At 41.6% G+C, this 22,781-nt stretch overlaps 1 protein-coding gene across 2 annotated transcripts in view; it reads left to right on the top strand.

Annotated features, from left to right (window-relative positions):
- Positions 1-22,781, top strand: part of COL4A6 (collagen type IV alpha 6 chain) — a 361,284-nt gene that overhangs the window by 283,106 nt on the left and 55,397 nt on the right. For both annotated transcript variants that reach the window (XM_055438018.2, XM_055438017.2), the window contains exons 4-9: positions 1,078-1,212; positions 2,536-2,580; positions 13,615-13,731; positions 16,413-16,481; positions 18,888-18,923; positions 22,402-22,464. In XM_055438018.2, the coding sequence (XP_055293993.2) occupies positions 1,078-1,212; positions 2,536-2,580; positions 13,615-13,731; positions 16,413-16,481; positions 18,888-18,923; positions 22,402-22,464 (465 nt within the window). The remainder of the gene's footprint in view (positions 1-1,077; positions 1,213-2,535; positions 2,581-13,614; positions 13,732-16,412; positions 16,482-18,887; positions 18,924-22,401; positions 22,465-22,781) is intronic.

Below are 22,781 nucleotides of genomic sequence, written 5' to 3'. Positions count from 1 at the left end.
TAAATCTTGAAGGTTAATAGTAAAGAGCACTTTTAATGGACTTTTCTCAGAGTTTTTCACAGGACTGTAGGAAATTGCAGACAGTAAGTAAAGGGGCTGAGGGGCAGAGATGGGAAGCGTTTATGAAAATAGCTTTCTACCTAATATGATGTTGTTTTCTCTGAGAGTTAATGCATATTACTAATGGTTTTCATTTTCATGTAAAGAAAATTCAGTCCCTACTGGGATTTGTTCTAAATGGTAGCCTAGCCCACCTGTGTTGCACCCACTGGGGTTAATTCTGCATCTCAATCAGCTTGAAAATGTCAGCCTGAACTCTCAGACTTAATTGTTACAGACGACGCTTTATAAGTAGGGCATTGAAAATCCTCAGGCTGCTCCCTCCTGCTATCATAATTGATACTTAATGGATAGTCTCGGCCTTCTTTGGTTTTACACATTCAACACTGTACAGATGGCAGGGGTAGTAAAGGGAAGAGGAGAGACACAGAGGGGGCAGATGAACAACGTGTGTATTCGCTGTGGGTGTCTCTTTCCAGTTGCAGTCCTGGAGTTCTGGGAACAGCTGACAAAGGTGAGCTGGCAGGTTGGTCAGCCGGGGGTTTCTGGGTTCTCTTTGCTGTGGCCCTCCAAGGCAGTGTTCTATGGGCACAGCCATCTCTGAACTTCAGCTCAAGCATGTTGGCCATTTGGATATGAGTTCGAAAACGTCCCTTTGCTCTCCAGAGTTCTGTTCATTTGCTCTTTTGACAGTCTGATGGATGACCTGGCATTAACTAGGAAGAGGACAATATTATCCAGCCTGAATAACTAATCTCCTAAGAAGTACAAAGTTGAAGGATCTTGGTGCACATGAATCTTATTAAATGTGCTTATAAAATATGTTCTATCCAAATAAGCTTAGCAGCCCCTAAAATAGCCTTTTCTGATCCGTATCTGGAACTTTGGCATGCTTCATAGGTCTCTAAGCCAAAATTATTCAGTGAAGTGATGACAGTGTTCTTTGTGCATGGGAAAGTGGGAAGTGGGGATGGTAACTCCTCTGTTGACTAATTGTACTCCTTCTGTCCATCTCAGGGGAGACCAGGACCAATTGGAATTCAAGGTCCAACAGGTCCTCAAGGACTTCCTGGCCCTAGTGGCTTATCAGGGTTGAAAGGAGAAAGGGGCTCCCCAGGCCCACTGGGACCGTATGGACCAAAAGGCGATAAGGTAAGAGCACCAAAGCTTGAGTTTTCCTTTGACTCATGGGCCATGGGTATGAAGGTGAAAGGTTCTAAACCTCAGCTCTGTCTATTCATGTAAAGAATACTAATTGCACATACTTTGGTGCCAGGCTACACACTTCAATAATAGGCAGGCTGGATGATGTGCTCTCATTTCTGGAGAGAATCCCATAGCCAGCAAGTCAGAAAGTCCAGATATCAGCTATTTGCCAGACAAGTGGGATGACTGTGGTGGAAAAACCCAGAAAGTTTGAGCTGGAGGTGGGTCAGAAGGCCAATCAACAGGGCAGCAGAGGAATCCAAACAAGGGGTATGGGATGCCAGGGGAATGCTTGGAAACCAGCTGGGCCACAAATATAGGGAAAGAGATGCAAGAAAGGAGATTGGTCATGTCATGGCAGCTGGCTGTCTGAGGTTAACAGTTAATCACCTCCTATTTACCACATTGGTGAGAGCAGGATTCCTACCCTTGGGTTCTACAGATGGCCAAGCATGTGACACCTGGCACAGGACAGAAGAGATCAACAACAGGTTTATAAGTCACATACACTCACAGCACAGTGGAAGAGGACATCACACACCATGCAGGGCCACACAGTGCTTGCGCTCTGGAACAAAATAAACCAGAAGGGCTGTGGGAGGCAAACTCTGCCATGTCAACAGGATGAGTATCCCTAGGTTCCTGAAGGAGGATATGACTGGCTTATTTGAATAATTCATTGGGCCAGCAGGGAACTGAAACCTACAATTCAGAAACAAGCAGGAACTGTACCCGGTATATTTGATAAGGAGAGTTGTGCCTGAGAGATCTCATCAGAAGCAAAATGCCATCTGAGGCACTCCCAGTTTTCCCAAGGCTTCCCAGTGGCACTAGTGGCGAAGAATCTGCCTGCCAATACAGGAGACGTAAGAGACATGGGTTTGATCCCTGGGCCGGGAAGATCCCCTGGAGGAGGAAATGACAACCCACACCAATGTTCATGCCTGGAGAATCCCATGGACAGAGGAACCTGGTAGGCTAGGGTTGCAAAGACTTAGCAAGCCCGCATGTAGCCTTCCCAAATGTCAAGGCACCATATAATACTGAGCCTTATTTTTAGGTCTGACACCACACGGTCTAAGACAAGAACTGCCCAAGACCGTAGGTAAAGGCTAGTGATCACTTGGAAGTGTAGTAGAGAACAAGGTGATGTGATGTGTGTGTACAAAACACTTCTTAACAACTTAGGTCATTAACTACATGAACAAACCTACCTCATCTAATGAAGATCAGTTGGACCATCTCTTACATTACTACTCCTTTTTTTAGGGTCCCATGGGTGTTCCCGGCTTTCTTGGCATCAATGGAATTCCGGTGAGTGTGTTCATAGAGACATTTTGAAATTTTACTTTATTGAAGTAGACTTGATTTACCAGATTGTGTTCACTTCTGCTACACAGCAAAGTGATTTGGTTATACATGTGTATATATTCTTTTTCATGTTCTTTTCCATGATGGCTTATCACAAAATATAGAATATAGTTCCCCTGGGCTATACCTTGTTGTTTATTCCATAGAGGCAATTCTAATACAACCTCTCGTTTCTGCCTCATAGCTTAAGTATTTTGGTCTTAGCCACATCCTGTCTCAGGCATGCATGCTCAGGGCTGGGTTGAGGTTTGAAGAGCAGTGCTCACCCACGCTTCCCTTGGGATTCTGTTATGGGGAGCGCTAAATCATATAGTTGGGGATGCAGAGATATGTGCAGGCATAAAATACCATCAATATCTTAGACAAAAGGAATTGGGTCTTCTAGGTTGAGGGCAGCTTTCACTGGGAATGAGGGACTGGTTCTGAAGTGTGAAGACAGTGCCACATGAGAACACATATATCCTCATTATCAGAAAATTAAGAAGGTACACGAAATTAGATAGAAAAATACTTACTGATACCTTAATACATTTAATTTCAATAATTTGTTCTCGCCAGCCTTATTCCCAAGTGAATTTCCCTTTAGATTTTTTTGCACTTCTAAGTACAAATTTTAAGTGTTGCTTTCCATTTGTAGTTATTACAAAATACTGACTATATTCCCCAGGTTGTACAATATATCTGCAAGCCTATCCGACACCCAATAGTTTTTACCTCCCACCCTCCCAACCTCTAAAAATAATGCCCCTCCTCACATACCAATAACCACTAGTTGTTCTCTATGTATGTCTGAGAGTCTACTGCTTTTTGTGTTATATTCACTAGTTTGTTGTATTTTTTAGATTCTACATATGATTGACATCATACAGTATTTTGCTTTCTCTTTCTGACTTATTTCACTTCACATAATGCCCTCCAAGTCCATCCATGTTGCTGCAAATGGCAAAATTTCAGTCTTTTGTATAGCTGAGTAGTATTCCTTTCATATATATATATACACACCACATCTTCTTTATCTATTCATCAATACTCAGGTTGCTTCTATACCTTGAGAATTGTAAATAATGCTGCTGTGAACATTGGGGTATGTATATCTGTTTGAATTGGTGGTTTTTTCAATATACCCAGGAATGGAATTGCTGAATCATATGGTAGTTCTATTTTTCTTTTTTGAGAAACTTTCATACTTTTTTCCTCAGTGACTGCATCACTTTACATTCCTACCAACAGTGCAGGAGGGTTCCCTTTTCTCCACATCCTCGCCAACATTTGTTATTTCTGTTCCTTTTGAGAATAGCCATTCTGATGTACCTCACTGTGGTTTTGATTTGCATTTCTTGATGATTAGTGATGCTGAGCATATTTTCATGTGCCTGCTTGCCATCTTCATTTATTCTTTAGAAAAGTATCTATTCAGTTCTTCTGCCTGTCTTTTAATTGGGTTGTTTATTTCTTTCATTTTGAGTTTTATGACCTGCTTATATGTGTTGGATATTAACCCCCTATCAGTCATAGTTTTTGCAAATATCTTCTCCCATTCAGTAGGTTGTCTTTTCATTTTGCTGATGGTTTTTACAAACTGGCTACTCCAAAGATCTCTTGAAGACAACCTCTTCCCTTCATCCTGAGGACCTGGTTTTGCTGGAGATAAGTGGGGAGTCTGGAGCTTGCAGACATGTCCTCTCCCCATTCTATCTAGCCCAATCCCCCTTTTTTATTGAGTTTCTCCATTTTTACTCAATATCCCTACTTATCCTGCCACTGGATATTTCATGGTAACATTTCTCCAGCTTTTAAAATACAGTATTTGGAACTTGGTGCTATCACTTTTTAGTTATATTCTTCAGTGCTTAAGATTATATATTTAATCTTTAACCTGGGCTGTGTTTGCCTCTAGCAGTGGTTTTCAACCTTAAGAACCAAATCTTGTGTGGAAGCTCAGCATGTAGAACAGAAAAAAAGTGGAGTTCCTCCCTTTGAGGGAAGTCCTAGAGCCTGCTTTTATCTTTCTAACAGCCTCTATGGGGTTCCTTTGAATCATATCAAAACAGTTTAGTTAAGTCTTGACTTAACAGCTTCTTGTGTTGTACTACATACATAATCATCTAAGATCAGGTAAGGGAGTTCAAATTGCTTTGTGCCAATCTATAGGTATTTTTCTTGAGTATCCGCTATGTGGTAGCACTCTATTATGGGAATACAAAAAAAAAAAAAAGGCATCTGGCTCTGCCCTCGGAGATATTATCATCTGATTCATTTTTATCCCCAGATCTAGTATACATTTGTGGTTTTGGCGAATAGAAGACTCACTTGCCTTGTATTTGTTACACATATCAACAAATCAGCCATCAGATTTTGGCCTTTTATTCAACTGCAGAGTCTGCAAAATCCCAGAAATGGGCTATTGGAGAAGTAAGAAGTGGATGGGGTTGGTTACCCTCTTATGACTTCCCCTTGTATATTCTCATGGCTATGTTCTAAGACCACATCATCCAGCGTCTCCACTTAGTGTATGTGTCTTGAGGGAACCAATGGGTGATTGTTCTTATTGTTCAGTTGTTCTGTCGTGTTTGTCTCTCTGAGACCCCACAGACTGCTGCACGCCTGGCTTCCATGTTGTTCACCATCTCCTGGAGTTTGTTCAAACTCATGTACTGAGTTGGTGATGCCATCCAACCATCTCATCCTGTCATCCCCTTCTCCTGCCTTCTATCTTTCCCAGCATCAGGGTCTTTTCCAATAAGTCAGTTCTTCACATCAGGTAGCCAAAATACTGGAGCTTCAGCTTCAGCATCAGGTCTTCTAATGAATATTCAGGGTTGACTTCCTTTAGGATGGACTGGTTTGATCTCCTTGCTGTCCAAGAGAATCTCAAGAATCTTCTGTGGCACCACAGTTTGAAAGGATGGAAACTAGCAAACTAGAGGTCACCTCTTCCATTTATCCTGTGGATCCAGCCTCACCAGATATGAGTGGAGGATTTGAAGCTCACAACAGTACTACACCCTTCCTCCTGCCATCTCTTTTTAATGGGGGCTAGAAGAAATGAATCCCGTGAAGCGGAGGCTGATTCCCATTCTGAGCTGGAACCCACCCCAGAGTCCAGCTGGACACTTCTGCATCCAACTGTCCAACTTGTGGCCAAGAGAGCCTGAGGGCTTCTATAAATTGATCACTTCTTTTGGGGGCCTTTGTTGCTTGGGAGAATAAGTCCAGATTCCTCCAAAAGAGTCTGCTTCCAGTAGAAGTCCCCATACCCTTGGCCCTCTTATTGCCCCACCCCCTTGACCCCTTGACCTAAGGTTGTACATATATTTTTTGACTTTCAATCTCTTTAGCTTCAGGATTCAAGTCTCACTTACTCCAAGAAATTTTATCCCCTGTTCCCTTCCCTCTTCCAGCTATTCATGGTGTATTAAGGAGTACCTTCTGTTGACAGCTTACCTCTCTTTGCCATCTCTAATCTACCAGGACTCTTTGGGGTCTGTACCACAAACTCTAGCTCCTTATTGCATATACTGCATGGTATTTATTGATTTTCTTGTATGTTAGTCTTATCTACTTTTTCATTCCAGTCCCCTATAATGAGGAGAAGGAAATGGCAACCCACTCCAGTGTTCTTGCCTGGAGAATCCCAGGGACAGGGGAGCCGGGTGGGCTTCCATCTATGGGGTCACACAGAGTCGGACACGACTGAAGTGACTTAGCAGCCCCTATAATGAAAAGGACATCTTTATTGGTTGTTAGTTCTAGAAGGTCTTGTAGGTCTTCATAGAACTATTCAAATTCAGCTTTTTCAGCATTATTGGTCGGGGCATAGACTTGGATTACTGTGATACTGAATGGTTTGCCTTGGAACGCAAAAGTAGGAAGTCAAGAAATACCTGGACTAACAGGCAAATTTAACCTTGGAGTACAGAATGAAGCAGGGCAAAGAATAACAGAGTTTTGCCAAGAGAACGCACTGGTCATAGCAAACACCCTCTTCCAACAACACAAGAGAAGACTCTACACATGGACATCACCAGATGGTCAATACCAAAATCAAACTGATTATATTATTTGCAGTCGAAGATGGAGAAGCTCTATACAATCACCAAAAACAAGATAGGGAGCTGACTGTGGCTCAGATCATGAACACCTTATTGTCAAATTCAGACTTAAATTGAAGTAGGGAAAACCACTAGACCATTCAGGTATGACCTAAATCAAATCCCTTATGACTATACAGTGGAAGTGAAAAATAGATTCAAGGGATTAGATCTGATAGACAGAGTACCTGAAGAACTATGGACGGAGGTTTGTGACATTGTACAGGAGGCAGTGATCAAGACAATCCCCAGGAAAAAGAAATGCAAAAAGGCAAAGTGGTTGTCTGAAGAGGCCTTACAAATAGCTGTGAAATGAGAAGTGAAAGGCAAAGGATAAAAGGAAAGATATAAGCATCTGAATGCAGAGTTCCAAAGAATAGCAAGGAGAGATAAGAAAGCCTTCCTCAGTGATCACTGCAAAGAAAGAGAGGAAAACAATAGAATGGGAACAACTAGAGATCTTTTCAAGAAAATTAGAGATACCAAGGGAACTTTTCATGCAAAGATGGGCTTGATAAAAGACAGAAATGGTATGGACCTAACAGAAGCAGAAGATATTAAGAAGAGGTGGCAAGAATACACAAAAGAACTATACAAAAAAGATCTTCACAACCCAGATGATCATGATGGTGTGATCACTCACCTAGAGCCAGACATCCTGGAATGTGAAATCAAGTGGGCCTTAGGAAGCATCACTATGAACAAAGCTAGTGGAGGTGATGGAATTCCAGTTGAGCTATTTCAAATCCTAAAAGATGATGCTGTGAAAGTGCTGCACTCAATATGCCAGCAAATTTGGAAAACTCAGCAGTGACCACAAGACTGGAAAAGGTCAGTTTTCACTCCAATCCCAAGGAAAGGCAGTGCCAAAGAATGCTCAAACTACTACACAATTGCACTCATCTCACATGCTAGCAAAGTAATGCTCTAAATTCTCCAAGACAGGCATCAACAGTATGTGAACCATGAATTTCCAGATGTTCAAGCTGGTTTTAGAAAAGGCAGAGGAACCAGGGATCAAACTGCCGACATCAGTTGGATCATTGAAAAAGCAAGAGAGCTCCAGAAAAACATCTATTTCTGCTTTATTGACTATGCTAAAGCCTTTGCATGTGTGAATCACAACAAACTGTGGAAAATTCTTCAAGAGAAGAGAATACCAGACCTGCGTCCTTAGAAATCTGTATGCAGGTAAAGAAGCAACAGTTAGAACTGGACATAGAACAACAGACTGGTTCCAAATAGGGAAAGGAGTACATCAAGCTGTATACTTTTACCCTGCTTATTTAACTTATATGCAGAGTACAGCATTTCTCATGATGTAGCACAAGCTGGAATGAACATTACTGGGAGAAATGTCAATAACCTCAAATATGCAGATGATTGCAGCCATGAAATTAAAAGACGCTTACTCCTTGGAAGGAAAATTATGACCAACCTAGATAGTATATTAAAAAGCATAGACATTACTTTGCCAACCAAGGTCCGTCTAGTCAAGGCTATGGTTTTTCCAGTGGTCATATATGGATGTGAAAGTTGGACTGTGAAGAAAGCTGATCGCTGAAGAATTTATGCTTTTGAACTGTGGTGCTGGAGAAGACTCTTGAGAGTCCCTTGGACTGCAAGGAGATCCAACCAGTCCATTCTAAAAGAGATCGGTTTTGGGTGTTCATTGAAAGGACTGATGCTAAAGCTGAAACTCCAATACTTTGGCCACCTCATGTGAAGAGTTGACTCACTGGAAAAGACTCTGATGCTGGGAGGGATTGGGGGCAGGAGGAGAAGGGGACGACAGAGAATGAGATGGCTGGATGGCATCACTAACTCGATGGACATGAGTTTGAGTGAACCCCGGGAGTTGGTGATGGACAGGGAGGCCTGGTGTGCTGTGATTCATGGGGTCGCAAAGAGTCGGACACGACTGAGAGACTGAACTGAACTGAACTGATGGCAGAAAGTGAAGAAGACCTAAAGAGCCTTTTGATACAAGTGAAAGAGGAGAGTGAAAAAGGTGGCTTAAAACTCAACACTCAGAAAACTAATATCATGGCATCCCATCCCATGACTTCATGGCAAATAGATGGGGAAACAATGGAAACAGTGAGAGACTTTACCTTTGGGGGCTTCAAAATAACTGAAGATGGTGACTGCAGTCATGAAATCAAAAGACACTTGCTCCTTGGAAGAAAAGCTATGTTCAACCTAGACAGCATATTAAAAAGCAGAGACATTACTTTGCCAACAAAGGTCCATCTAGTCAAAGCTATGGTTTTTCCAGTAGACATATATGGATTTGAGAATTGAACTGTCAAGAAAGCTGAGTGCCAAAGAATTGCTGCCTTTGAACTGTGGTGTTGGAGAAGACTCTTGAGAGTCCCTTGGACAGCAAGGAGATCCAACCAGTCCATCCTAAAGTGAATCAATGCTGAATATTAATTGAAAGGACTGATGCTGAAGCTGAAACTGCAATACTTTGGCCACCTGATGCAAAGAACTGACTAATTTGAAAAGACCCTGATGCTTAGAAAGATTGAAAGCAGGAAGAGAAGGGGAAGACAGAGGATGAGATGGTTGGATGGCATCACCAACTCAATGGACATGTGTTTGAGCAAACTCCAGGAGTTGGTGATGGACAGGGAGGCCTGGCGTGCTGCAGTCCATGGGGTCACAAAAAGTTGGACATGACTGAGCAACTGAACTGAATTGAACTGAGTCTTATCTAGCTCCTTGAAAGCACAGAGTTTTGTCTTCTGTTCCTCTCAGAGGCCTCAGAGACCCCAGAGCTAAATTTAGCACAGAATAGGAACTGTAGAAATCCAACCTCTAGTACGTCATAGCTCTAGCAGTAGCTACAAGAGGCTTCCTGAGTAGGTCAGTCAATAAAGAATCCACCTGCAATGCAGGACATCCAGGTTCCATTCCTGGGTTAGGAAGATCCCCTGGAGAAGGAAATGGCAGCCCACTTCAGTATTCTTGCCTGGGAAAACCCATAGACAGAGGAGTCTGGTGGACTACAGTCTATGGGGTGGCAAGAGTCAGGCACAACAGAGTGATTAAACCACCACAGTACCTATAAAAGCAGCAGTTCTCAGAATTGCAGGGCTCCCTCAGACAGAGGAAAACACAGAGACCCTAGGATCAGTCGGACTAATTATTTTACCCAACTTTCAGCAGCACTTATTAAGCAATTTGGCTAAAACCAACATATCTTGCTAAACTGGATCACTGCACAAATCTGCTTCCCCTCTTAATATTGGCTGATTGCTCACATCTGTGTCCATGGTTTTGGTCCCAGAACTCCATTTTTGCTGTCATGTAGATGATTTCCACATGAATGAGCAAGATCATCCAAGTCTGTGCACCCAGGGGCACGGTCACCAGTTGAGAGTGAACAAACAAGCAGTCATCAAGATATTCAACATTAAAATAACATAGACAAGGGATGATAGGACTGTGGCTTTTAATGATATCACAGATGTGAGTTGAGCTGTTGGCACCCCCCAAAAATGCAGGTTGATCCAATGTTTTCAGTTCAAACAAGTTGGAAGCTGAAGTTTTCAAGTTGTCCTTTGCGATTTATGTTTAGCTTTTCCCACAGAGTTGATCTCAAACATTTCCCCGCCTAGAGACTCATAAATGAACACACCAGATTTATATCTTCAAAGTGACCATGTACCACTCACCAAATGGAAACATTTCCTTTCCAATCTGGGTTCTATGGAACATTTGTTGTTGTTGTTTTTCAGTCACTAAGTCATGTCCAACCCTTTGTGACCCTATGGACTGTAGCACACCAGGATTCCTGGTCCTTCACTATCTCCAGAGTTTGCTCAAATGCATGTCCATTGAGTTGATGATGCCATCCAACTATCTCATCCTCTGTCACCCCCTTCTCCTCCTGCCCTCAATATTTCCCATCATCAGGGTCTTTTCCAATGAGTTGGCTCTTCACATTAGGTAGCCAACGTATTGGAGCTTCAGCATCAGTCCTTCTGATGAATATTCAGGGTTGATTTCCTTTAGAATTGATTGATCTCCTTGAGGTTCAAGGGACTGTCAAGAATCTTCTCCAGCACCACAGTTTGAAAGCATCAATTCTTTGATACTCAGCCTTCTTTGTGGTCCAACTCTCACATCTGTACATAACTATTAGAAAAACCATAGCTTTGACTAGATGGGCCTTTGTTGGCAAAGTGATGTCTCTCCTTTATAATATGCTGTCTATGTTTCTTATAGCTTTTTTTCCAAAGAGCAAGCATCTTCTAATTTCACAGTTGCAGTCACCTTCTGCAGTGATTTGGGGGCCCAAGAAGATAAAGTCTGTCACTGTTTCCATTTTTCCCCATCTATTTGCCATGAAGTGGGGAACATGAACTGGGGCACACTGCTTTTCTGTAATACAGCATATCCACCTGTCCTGTGTGTTTAGACCCTTGTGGTTTTATAGAACCACGGTTTTATCTTTCAAAAAGCTATATTCTCTTGGAGAGCTGGCACACACATATGTGAAGTTATTCATTAGCTCTACATAACCAAGGTCCCAGGACTAAGTAAGATCCCTAGTACTGAGCCAGTCTGTTGTCTTAACTCATCTCTGTTACCCAGTTGAGAGAGAACCCCTAGCAACTTTGGCTGGGACATTTTTTAATGATGATTAGAACCCCAGGAAGAAATAGACACTCCACCGGAAGGAATTGACTGAAGAGAGTTAAATGAAGGGTATATTTAAAGCAGGCGTCCCCAACCTCTGGGATCTAATGTGTGATGATCCGAGGTAGAACTGATGTAATAATAATAGAAATAAACTATACAATAAATGTAATGTGTTTCATCCCCTTTACTCCTGGTCCATGGGAAAATGTCTTTGTGAAACCAGTCCCTGGTGCCCAAAAGGTTGAAGACTGCTAATTTAAAGGATGCAAACAGGGAAACAGCAGCAGATGCAGAAGTAACCAACACAAAGCTGTTACCACACCTAGTCCCAAAGGGGGAGAGGACAAATAGTAATACTGGAACTCTGTAAGACTGGGACCATGGACTAGCACTTGTCCAATGGGAACTAATATTGTAGAGAAATATGGCCATGGCCATAAATACTGCCAGGGAGGAAGAGTATAGGAGAAATAAACAACCTGAGGTCTTCCTCATCCCAGTATCCCATCTCCTGCTTGTGCCTCCCAGTGACCACATACAACTGGAAGACAGACGGAAAGGGAGCCTAGGCATACCATGTGTAAAGGTCAGCCTCCCAAAGCACAGATGTGGGGAAGGTAGAGTGTAGATCTCCAGGGCCAATAGGGACAGCCATCTCATTTGGTAATAAAATGTTGATGACTCTAGTGATGTGCTGTGCTGCACTAAGTTGCTTCAGTCATGTTCGACTCTTGCAAACCCATGGACTGTAGCCCTCCAGACTCCTCTGTCTATGGGATTTTCCAGGCAAGGATACTGGAGTGGGTTGCCATTCCTTTCTTCAGGGGATCTTCCCAACCCAGAGATCAACTCCACATGTCTTATGTCTCCTGCATTGGCAGGTGGGTTCTTTACCACTAGCGCCACCCTGATGACTCTAGTAAGCTGTCTCAATTTCCCCAGTTCAACTAAGACTCATCATCTGAGTCTACAGAGGCATAACTTGCAATAAACAGCAAGTTTATTGCAAAGGTAAGTGTATTGATCACTCCTCTGGACTCTGTGTTCCGTGAGTCCAGCAGTCTAGACTCACAATGGACTGTCTATCTCCTACAAGTAGAACAATAATAATAAAAACAAAACAGAATTCTCCAGAGCATTCTCACGGTAAATATTTGTCAAAAGATTGTTTCCTCTAATAATTTGAAAAGTTGATTTTTGAACACAACATGCTTTCTTCAAATCAGTAAATATATATTATATATATGTATGTTTAATCAAATATATATATATATAACCAAATACATATAATATATGTCTTATACCTTATACATATAGGTATTTGGCTTTAATACATACATATAATATATATATTGTATATATAATATATATTTGGCTTAAAAACTGTATGGCTAAGTGGGAGACTACCTGTTGTTGATCTGCCTAGAGTTTTGGTCTTTTAGGTCATCTCTTTGTGCCATACCCAACACACACCTACTTGTGATTTCCTACACATAGGTAGGAAATATACCAAGTACACTTCCTATATACCAAGGAAGCACAGAATTATTGAATTCAGACACCAACTGTATGTGAATGAATGCTGATTCCCCAGCAAAACAGCTGCCTCAGTAGTGAGTATGGAGAAAAGGAAAAGATGCAGTTCCCTGGCTGAAGAAATAGCATGACATGAGATAATAACAAAATAAAGTTCCAAGTGTGATTCTTGCTTGTATTGTTTATTTTTGAGCAAGCAGTGTTCAGAAGAGGTGGTGCTATGGAAATTCCTTCTGCTCTGTTAACCAAAATCCAGCATCATTTCCCAAACAGAGCTTCTAATACAGAGAGCCAGGACAGGCTGCCCAGGTTCCAGTCCATTGTGAGGAATCCCAAGGCCTGGCATGATTCCCTGTTGGTAGCAATTCAGCTGCCAGGCAGCTAAGATCCATCTTAGTGCATCTTTCTACCAAAGGAAGGTGAAGTCGCAGCACTCTTTGTAGCCCATCTCTTCATGCTTGATCCCTTTGGTTTCAGCTTGTAAAGCATCAATCCTTTGGGCAGGGGAAACACTGAGCTGTCATCAGCTACCTACACCTGAGTATAATGAACAGAGATGGGAGCAGAGGTGATGAGGCAAAGGGAGTGGACAAGGAGCCAGAATTTGGGAGCATCCTTGGCTTCTCTCACTGTAGAACTTGTTGGATTAACTGATAGTCCTGTGACTGATTCAATCCCTTCTTTTCTCTTTCAACAGGGCCACCCTGGACAGCCAGGACTCAGAGGCCCACCTGGCCTGGATGGCTGTAATGGAACTCAAGGAGCTGTTGGATTTCCAGGCCCTGATGGCTATTCTGGGCTTCCTGGACCACCTGTAAGCTGCCACATCTTTGTACCTTATTTCAAATGGTTTTCCTTGCCTTCGAGTGTGTCCTCTCTTCTGCTTCTCTGGAGATCTTGTTAAGTATCCATGGGGCAATCACTGAAGCCCTTTGTCCAGTGCAGCACCACAATGTCAGAAGTCTAGAGAATATCAGTTTCAGGGCAGTGTACACAGGCTACACTAGTTAGGTTTTATTTTTTTTTTTAAAGATGCTTTTAGAGTTGGCAAGATTATTAAAAAGACTGTAGTAAATTTTAGAGCAAAGTACATGTTTGGCTATTTGACATTTTCCCACATTAGACAATATTGGGTAATGCAGTACTTGGAAGGCTTACATGGGATCATGGAAGCACTAACAGTGACCCAAAGGGCTTGGCAGGCTTGGTCTCTACCAGTGATTCTTAACCAGTGGTGATTTTGCATCCTTCCCGAGGACATTTGACAGTTATTATTGACACTTTTGGACTTCCCTGGTGGCTCAGCTAGTAAAGAATCCGCCTGCAATGCAGGAGACCCCAGTTCAATTCCTGGGTCGGGAAGATCCATTAGAGAAGGGATAGGCTACCCACTCCAGTATTCTTGGGCTTCCCTGGTGGCTCAGCTGACAATCCACCTGCAATGTGGGAGACCTGGGTTCGAACCCTGGGTTGAGAAGATCCCCTGTAGAAGGGAACATACTGGAACCCACTCCAGTATTCTGGCCTGGAGAATTCCATGGACTGTATAGTCCTTGAAGTCGAAAGAGTCGTACAGAACTGAGCGACTTTCACTTTCATTGACCCTTTTGGTCCTCACAGTTGGGAGCATGCTACTGGTACAGGACAGCCCCCACCATAACATCAAGTTATCATCTGTCCCAAAGTGTCAATAGTCAGAAATAATTGAGAAATGCCACTCTACACTGACATAGTTTTCCCCTTGCCATCCTTTCCCCACATCATAACTTTGGGTTCTGGAATTGATAAGGCATTTATTGGATATTGGTGTCATCACTTTTGCTTCATTCCATTCATCCAGATAGAGCTCAAATATTTGAATCTAAAAGATCTCTAATAGATGCCATGTCCTTACAAGGCTGCTTTTGTGAGTGGCTGGAAAGAGAAAAATAATATATTTCAAAACCATTCTCAACCTCATTTGAAATAATCTAAGCGAATAAGAGTACTGATGTGATATGTTTAAACAGAAATTGCACTATTTATTAGACCAATTCCATAGCTACATGAATGACTTTGCATTTTACTGGAAGAACATTGCTTTCAGTGACCAAGTTGTGGATGTGAATATACATGTAAGAAGGTGGGACAGACAAACCACAAGCCCCAAATTGGCATAAGGGAATTTCACATCTAAGGACCAAGCCAATATATAGCAGGAAGTCAGGGAGAAAGATGTATTACCAACATAGAATGAGCTATTTGAGTCACAAAGGCATCCAAACACTGCCATGGTAACAGGGCAAGAGAACAAATCACATCTGTGTTAAAACAACGGAAATCTGGAAAAGTAAGGAATCCCAGCCCCCAAGAGGGAGAAAAGAAATCTTGAAGTAACAAACAGCTCCTGACAGCCAAAGGACCAGGGTAAAATTCAATCCTGTCCCTACACCTTCCTTTAAGCCTAAATAGGAACTTGCTTGTGGATTTTTACTAAGCTGAACCTTACTAACCCTACTGAACACTGAATAGATAGCCTTTGAAGTTTCTTTGATGAAAGTAGTGGCCACAAGCATAAGGGGAAATAGGAAGTGTTAGGAAAGAAACTGGTTTGTGCTTTTGGAACCACATGGTACTTTTATTATACCTATGGACCTTGAACTTGGGAATCCATCATTCAATCAGTGCTTCTGTCCCCAAAGCTTAGGCCTACCCCCAACACTAATCCCAACTTCCATTTAGGTATCGGGACATTGATTTTCCCCGGGAGGTCAACATCTAGCAGATATTAGCTAGTGTCTGCCACTGAGACGTTAAAAACTCTGGCTGATTAGACAGGTTGGACATACTTTGAACAGTTTTCCATGTTGACAGTGAGACACACCTGCTGCTTAGATGTCAAAGCTAACGTTGTGTAGTAAAAGCACAAGATGGAGATGGTTATGTAATTATCTCTTAGACCAGGGATCTGTAAACTGGTCCACATAACCTTTGTCCTGTGACTTGTTTTTCCATTTTTTAAAAGATTGTGAAGAAAAACAGAATACAGGACACAGCTCAGATATGACCCCCAAAGCATATATTATTTACTCGCTGGCTCTCTACAGAAAAAGTCCACTAAGCTCTGTCCTAGACAAAGTTCCCATCAGTGACTTATACCTGTGACATATGGAGCAGGTGAGCTATAGGATTATAAGAGACATGTGTATTTTATGTGGATGTTCAGATTGGTTCTCTGAATAGATTCAAAATCTATGTTCTAATTCCTTAACAAACTTCTGACTTGGAGGCTGGGGAACAGGCATGTAGCTTTGAGACACAGCACCTGTTCAGGGGCTGTACTTTTTATGCCTATTGCTGCTATAGAATAAGCCACATGGTTTCAGGTTTTTGCTTTTCCATCTGATCAGATCATACTATTAACAATACCGTGTGTGTGTGTGTGTGTGTGTGTGTGTGTGTGTGTGCATGCACGTGTGTGCACATTTCTTCACAAATTTTTCTTATTTTACTCAGGGGCTTCCTGGTCAGAAAGGCTCTAAAGGTGAACCTGTCCTTGCCCAAGGTAGTGTCAAAGGAATGAAGGTAAGAGCCTTTAAGGCAGACAGCTGAGTAGGCTATAAGCTGAGTTCCCCCAGGATGGAGCACCACATCCAATGAAAACATTTCTGGAACTAGCATCTGCATCTCTATTTAAGGAACAGACCAAGCTGGATTTAAAAAGGATCTGGAACTTTTTGTGGTGGAAACATTGACAGAAATGTTTGCAACCATATTGTCAAAGAGATTTGCTTTATCAGAGCAAGACCAAAAATAAGGGACAAATCAGCAAACAGTGTGCATGGGTGTCATTTTCCTTGACATGCCGAGATATTTTCTGAAGGCAGATACCTTCGTTCTACTCCAGAATCCTTGATGTCTGCATACCTTGGTTTGAGACCATGTGTGTCTCTACCCATTTTAGCATGGCCACCAGTCCAGAATCAGAGCTCCGCCCTTTTCTCTATCTGCATACCAGCCCATCACCCTCGCTGGGCCCCTGGCTGTCTGCATAAATTGTCCATCAACTCTGTAGCTGGCTGGAAACTTTCATCTCTTCCTAGAATTGACAAGAACCTTCTGTATTCGTGTGGCTGTATTCTTGGTGTAGGCTGCCTAGTATCCTGTGGGCCTTCAGTAAATTCTGGTGCCAGAGGATCAACCCTAATCCCTTGCAGAGTGGGATAGGAGCCCATCATTTCCCGGGGAGCAGACAGGAACCTATTGTGTCCAACATGAGAGGGGAAGATGTACCCAAGCTCACTTAGCTGGAGATGGTACCTTTCTGCCCTCTACCCATGCACAGAGCTGGAGATACTGGAAGATTTCCAGTATCTCCAGCTTTTTAGAAGGCAGTGATGGGTGTACATAGCTGGGAAATGAAGAATGTACAGGGTTTGGTTTTTTGATGATAGTGGGAATGGCATGTTAGACTTGGAAAGGACTTTACTTTTATTTTTTATAAAGAAAAACTTTCTTTTCAGCATAAGAAGCATACAGAGCATATACAGTACACACCAACAGAAGTTTAAAAAGTGCATTATACATCTTTGACTGCCAATTCACAGTACAAAAGATACTGCCTTTTAAATATATAATATTAAAAAAAGAAGAAAAAATATAATAAAAATCATTGATTTAATAATGCAGCACACTGGAACCTACTTGCAGCTTCTGAAAACGAAAGGCAGCCCATCTTGGGAAGCTCCTGATTGGGAGAGGGATGGCCTATACCTGCATTTTGTTGCAAAGAGTTCAGGACACCCAAAGAGGAAAACAGTGTGGCCTAGGTGGTAATAAAAGCTCTACTGAGCAGGAGAACAATTGTGTGATGGGGAACAGGAGAGGGACTGGGCTGCAGTCCAAAGAGAACCTCATGATTCTCGAATTCATGTGGCTCATTTTACAGATAGAAAAACTGAGGTGGCCCGAGACTCTGTGACTTGCTCACAGGCATAAGCCAGCTTCCCAAAGAGCTAAACCCCAGGCAGTGCTCTTCCCAGGTTGCAGAGAGCCGATTTTTTTTTACTGTAAGCTAAGTGGGTTAACGGAGAAGGCAATGCCTAGCCACTCCAGTACTCTTGCCTAGAAAATCCCATGGATGGAGGAGCCTGGTAGGCTGCAGTCCGTGGGGTCGCTAAGGGTCGGACACAACTGAGCGACTTCACTTTCCCTTTTCACTTTCATGCATTGGAGAAGGAAATGGCAACCCACTCCAGTGTTCTTGCCTGGAGAATCCCAGGGACGGGGGAGCCTGGTGGGCTTCTGCCTATGGGGTCACACAGAGTTGGACATGACTGAAGTGACTCAACAGCAGCAGCAGCAAGTGGGGTAAGACTAGCAGGTGTCCACATATGGCCATTGTTGTAGCAAACATTGATTAAGTGGTTTTGCCAAAAATCAAAGAGACCCTGGACCCAGTGGAACACAGTAATTTCCACAGGATGGTTATATTACAGATTCATATGGTGACTTAAGATGCTGCAAAGTAATTAAAACGTAATCAGAGACTATATGCTCTGTTGATTCTCCCTTGAAATGTCTGATTTGCATTGTATACATATAGGCACAGATTCTCTGGGGATGAAGGCACACAGAAAGGTAGCTTTGCTTTCTTCCAAAAAGAGCAGGAAAATCACCAGCCCACAGAAGCAGTCTCTAATTGATAAGTTCCTAGCAAAGTTGGAAATTAATTAATTCAAGTAAAGAATGAAATCCTGCTCAATCAAGGTTATAATATTTTTCTTCTAGAGTCTAGATTTTTCTTAGAAAAAAAAGAAATGGTTGAATATGTCTGATGCATGCATTATTTAAAACATAAGACCTTGACAGAGGAGGCTCAAGCTTCAGCCATGCGTTTTTATGCCCGTGCATCTTAGGTCAGTTATGTGTAAAATACCACAAGCTTAATTTATTCATCTCTTCAATGTCCTGCCTTTGTCTGTTACTCAGGGGGAGCCTGGGCTGCCTGGACTGGATGGAATCACTGTAAGTTGTGTTGAACTTTCAGTGTTTGTCTGGTTAATAGTTACTGATAGCCCCTTTTCATTCCTCTCCATGGTGTTTGAAGGTCTTCATAAACCTTCAAGGAAAATCGAGAGAGTTGGAGTAAACCTGATCACTCTACTGACATTTTCAAAATAAGAATGTATTGAAGGGATGGACTATCCACCTCCAGTGACACGGCAGCAGGCTCTCAGACCTTTCGGCCAGGGACCTGCATCTCACCCGGGGCTGTATCAGGAAAGAATCTTGCCTTTCACTGCGCAAGCACTTGCTAAGTTTTCTGTGTGTTCAGAGGGCTACAGGTAAAACAAAAGAAGTGAAATCCTCTTCTTTTAAAAGGCATTCCATAGAGAAATTCCTTTTAGGGAATCAATAATAGTGAGTCCACAAAAGGCCATGAGTTGTAGTAATAAGAGCTTTGTTTTACCTTGACTTTCCACATTGTCACCACTTGCCTTTGAAGTAGCTTAAAAAAGGCCCCTTCTCTCTTCCTCTTTTCCTGTATCAGGCTTCCTTCCTTTCTTCTTCCATTCCAGAACAGATATTGAACTCCTACCATCAGTAGGCCATGAGTGATCTCTGAGACAATGCAGACACAGTCTCTGCACGCACACACACACACACAGCCACCTCCCACCCCCAGGATGTGAAAAACTAGTAGGAATGTGGAGTAAAAATTCCACAACAGCGTCAAAGAAAGGGATGCTGTCCACCTAAGGCTACATCACTAAGAGAAGGCAGCCTCTAAGAAATGTGAGTGATATTTAGGCTGGCTGGCAATGGGAGGAAGCTTTCTAAACAGAGAGAGTATGTGAGAAAGTGGGCAATAAGCAAGAGAGCACAGAGGTCTCCTAAAGTGGAACAGCTTTGGCTTAGATCGTGGGTTAACTATATTTGTGGAAGAACATCCAGTGTATTTGCTCCATAACTTCTCCTGGAGATGCATTTCCCTGCCCTCAAAGATAGAGTGTTTGTCTGCATATCGAGACATGATAAATAAACTGCTTAGCTTTAGGGAGGGAAGGTTCATGGCTGGATAAGAGATTTGTGGTCAGTAAGGAGACCACAGGTTATTAGTTATTGTCAGAGCAATGTTCTACTCTCATATATTCCTGGAGAACCTGTGAATCCCTATCTCTCTCCCTCCTAAATGTTGATTTCACTTAATCTCTCCATCCTTCACCTAAGCACAATCACCTTATCACTTATCATTAAAACTGGGGAGCATACCATCTTTTCCCATACCATCTTTCTCTTCAGATTTCATTCTCTCACTTTTAGTATTGTCATCATACAGTTCAAAATATTTTCTAGTTTTCCTTCTGATTTTTTTTTTGACCCATGGGGATTCATGGTGGTTAATTTCCAAATATTTGGTGACTTTCCAGATATCTTTATGTTATTGGTTTCTAGTCTGATTTTATTGCAGTTAGAGGGTACACTCTGGATAGTTCCATGCTTTTAAATTTGTTGAGGTTTATTTTATGGCCCCACTTATGGAACTATCTTGGTGAATGTTCCATATGTACTTGAAAAGAGTATGTATTGAGCTGGTTGAGATTATAGTGATCTAAAAAATATGCATTAGGTCAAAGTAGTTAATAATGTGGTTTGGATCTTCTTTTTCCTCACTTTTTTGTTCAGTTGTTCTATTAATTACTGAAAGAAGGATGTTCAGATCTCCATCTAGAATCGTGAACTTTTCTGTTTCTCCTTACAGTTCCATCAGTCTTTGCTTTGCGTATTTTGAAGCTTGGCTATTAGGTGTATGCACATCTAAGATTGTTACGTCTTCTTGATGAATTGAGCTATGTTACTGTTACAAAGCGCCCCTTCTTTATCCCTAGTAATATTCTTTGTCTGGAAGTCTACTTTATCAGATAGTGATATGACTGTTTTTTTCTAAGTTTTTGGCTTTTTCATAACTTTAATATGAAAATGTTCAAATAGAGAGCAAAGTTGAACCAAGTTTTCAGTGAATAGCTGTACCATGAGTACTTTACCTGCTTTATCACACTTCCATCCATCAATCCATCTTAGTTTTGCTGCATTTCAAAGTCAACTGCAGACGATAATACTCCTACCCCTAAATACTAAATACTACAGCATGGCTATCATTAGCTAGACTTCAACTTTTGTTTACAGTTTTTCCTTTCCTATAAAATTTACATATAATGAAATAAAGAAATCTTAAATGTGCATTTGCTGCATTTTGACAAATAAACATTTCTGTGTAATTCAACCCCTCCTAAGGTGTAGACCATTCTCATCACCTCAGAAAGTTCTCACCTGGGAACTTGCCTGGTGGTCCAGTGATTAAGACTCCACCTTGCAATGCAGGGGGTGTGGGTTTAATCCCTGGTCGAGGAGCTAAGATTCCACATACCCCATGGCCAAAAAACCAAAACGTGAAATGGAAGCAATATTGGAACAAATTCAATATAAAGACTTTAAAAATGGTTCATGTCAAAAAAATCTTGAACAAAAAAAAGAGAAAGTTCTCTCCTGCTCCTTCCCAGTCAACCCACATCAAAGGCAATCACTGTTCTGATTTTTTTCTATCATAGATAAGGTTTTCCTATTCTAGAACTTCATACAAAGGGAATAATATATATGTAGCCTTTGGGGTCTGGCTTCTTTCACTTAGAACAGAACTTTTGAGATTCATTCTCTTTATTTCATATATCAATAATTTGTTACTTTCTATTGTTGAGTACTTATTCCACTATATAGATGTATTGGGTTTTTTTAATCAGTTATTCTATCACTGGACACCTGGGACATTTCCAATTTTTAAAAAATTTTATTGAAGTATAGTTGATTTATAATGTTGTATTAATTTCTGCTGTATAGCAAAGTGACTCATATATATATATATATATATATATATACACACACACACACATTCTTTTTCATATTTCTTTTCCATTATGGTTTGTCACAGGATGTTGAATATAGTTCCCAATGCTATACAGTAGGACCTTGTTGTTTATCCATCCTGTATATAACACTCTGCATCTCCTAATCCCAAACTCCCAGTCCATCCCTCCCCTACCCCCTCCTCCTTGGCAACCACAAGTTTGTTCTCTATGTAAGTCTGTTTGTTCTCTACATAAGTCTGTTTTTGTTTCATAGATGTGTTGATTTGTGTTGTGTTTTAGATTCCACATATAAATGATATCATATGGTATTTGTCTTCCTCTGTCTGACTTACTTCACTTAGTATGATAATCTCTAGGTCCATCCATGTTGCTGCAAATGGCATTATTTCATTTTTATGGCTGAGTAATATTCCATGATATTAATATGTCACAACTTCTTTATCCATTCATCTGACATTTCCACTTTTTAAGTATTCTGAATAAAGTTGCTATGAACATTCTTGTATGATTCTTATGGGCATGTTTTTCCTGAGAAACTGTCGTACTTCTTTGACTTTAGTAAAAACTTTCCTCTCTAGGGCCCACAAGGAGCACCCGGATCTCCAGGAGCTGTAGGACCCATAGGACCACCAGGATTGCAAGTAAGACTGGCCTAAATCTACCATGTGATCACAGCATTTGCATGAATGCTTCCCCCTGGATTAAAAGCCTATGTCAATGTAGGCCTTCCTAGTGGAGAAAGGCAGTTTCCATTCTTGGAGGTTTAAGTGAAGCATGTTCTTATAAGGAGCTATTTGTAACCTTTATTTATCAGAATCTCTGACCATCTACCCTGGGCCTCTAAAGCCTCCTAGTCTAGCTCAACCTAAAGTATAGCCCAAGGATAGCTAATCCCCAGCACATCTATTGTGACCTTCCATTCCCCTCATCCATGATAGACATTGCTAATTAATCGTAC

This window comes from Moschus berezovskii, chromosome X (genome assembly GCF_049115385.1).
Source record: "Moschus berezovskii isolate FMDL1 chromosome X, NW_MosBer_1.0, whole genome shotgun sequence".
Classification (NCBI taxonomy): domain Eukaryota; kingdom Metazoa; phylum Chordata; class Mammalia; order Artiodactyla; family Moschidae; genus Moschus; species Moschus berezovskii.
This window is presented reverse-complemented; position numbering and strand designations above follow the sequence as displayed.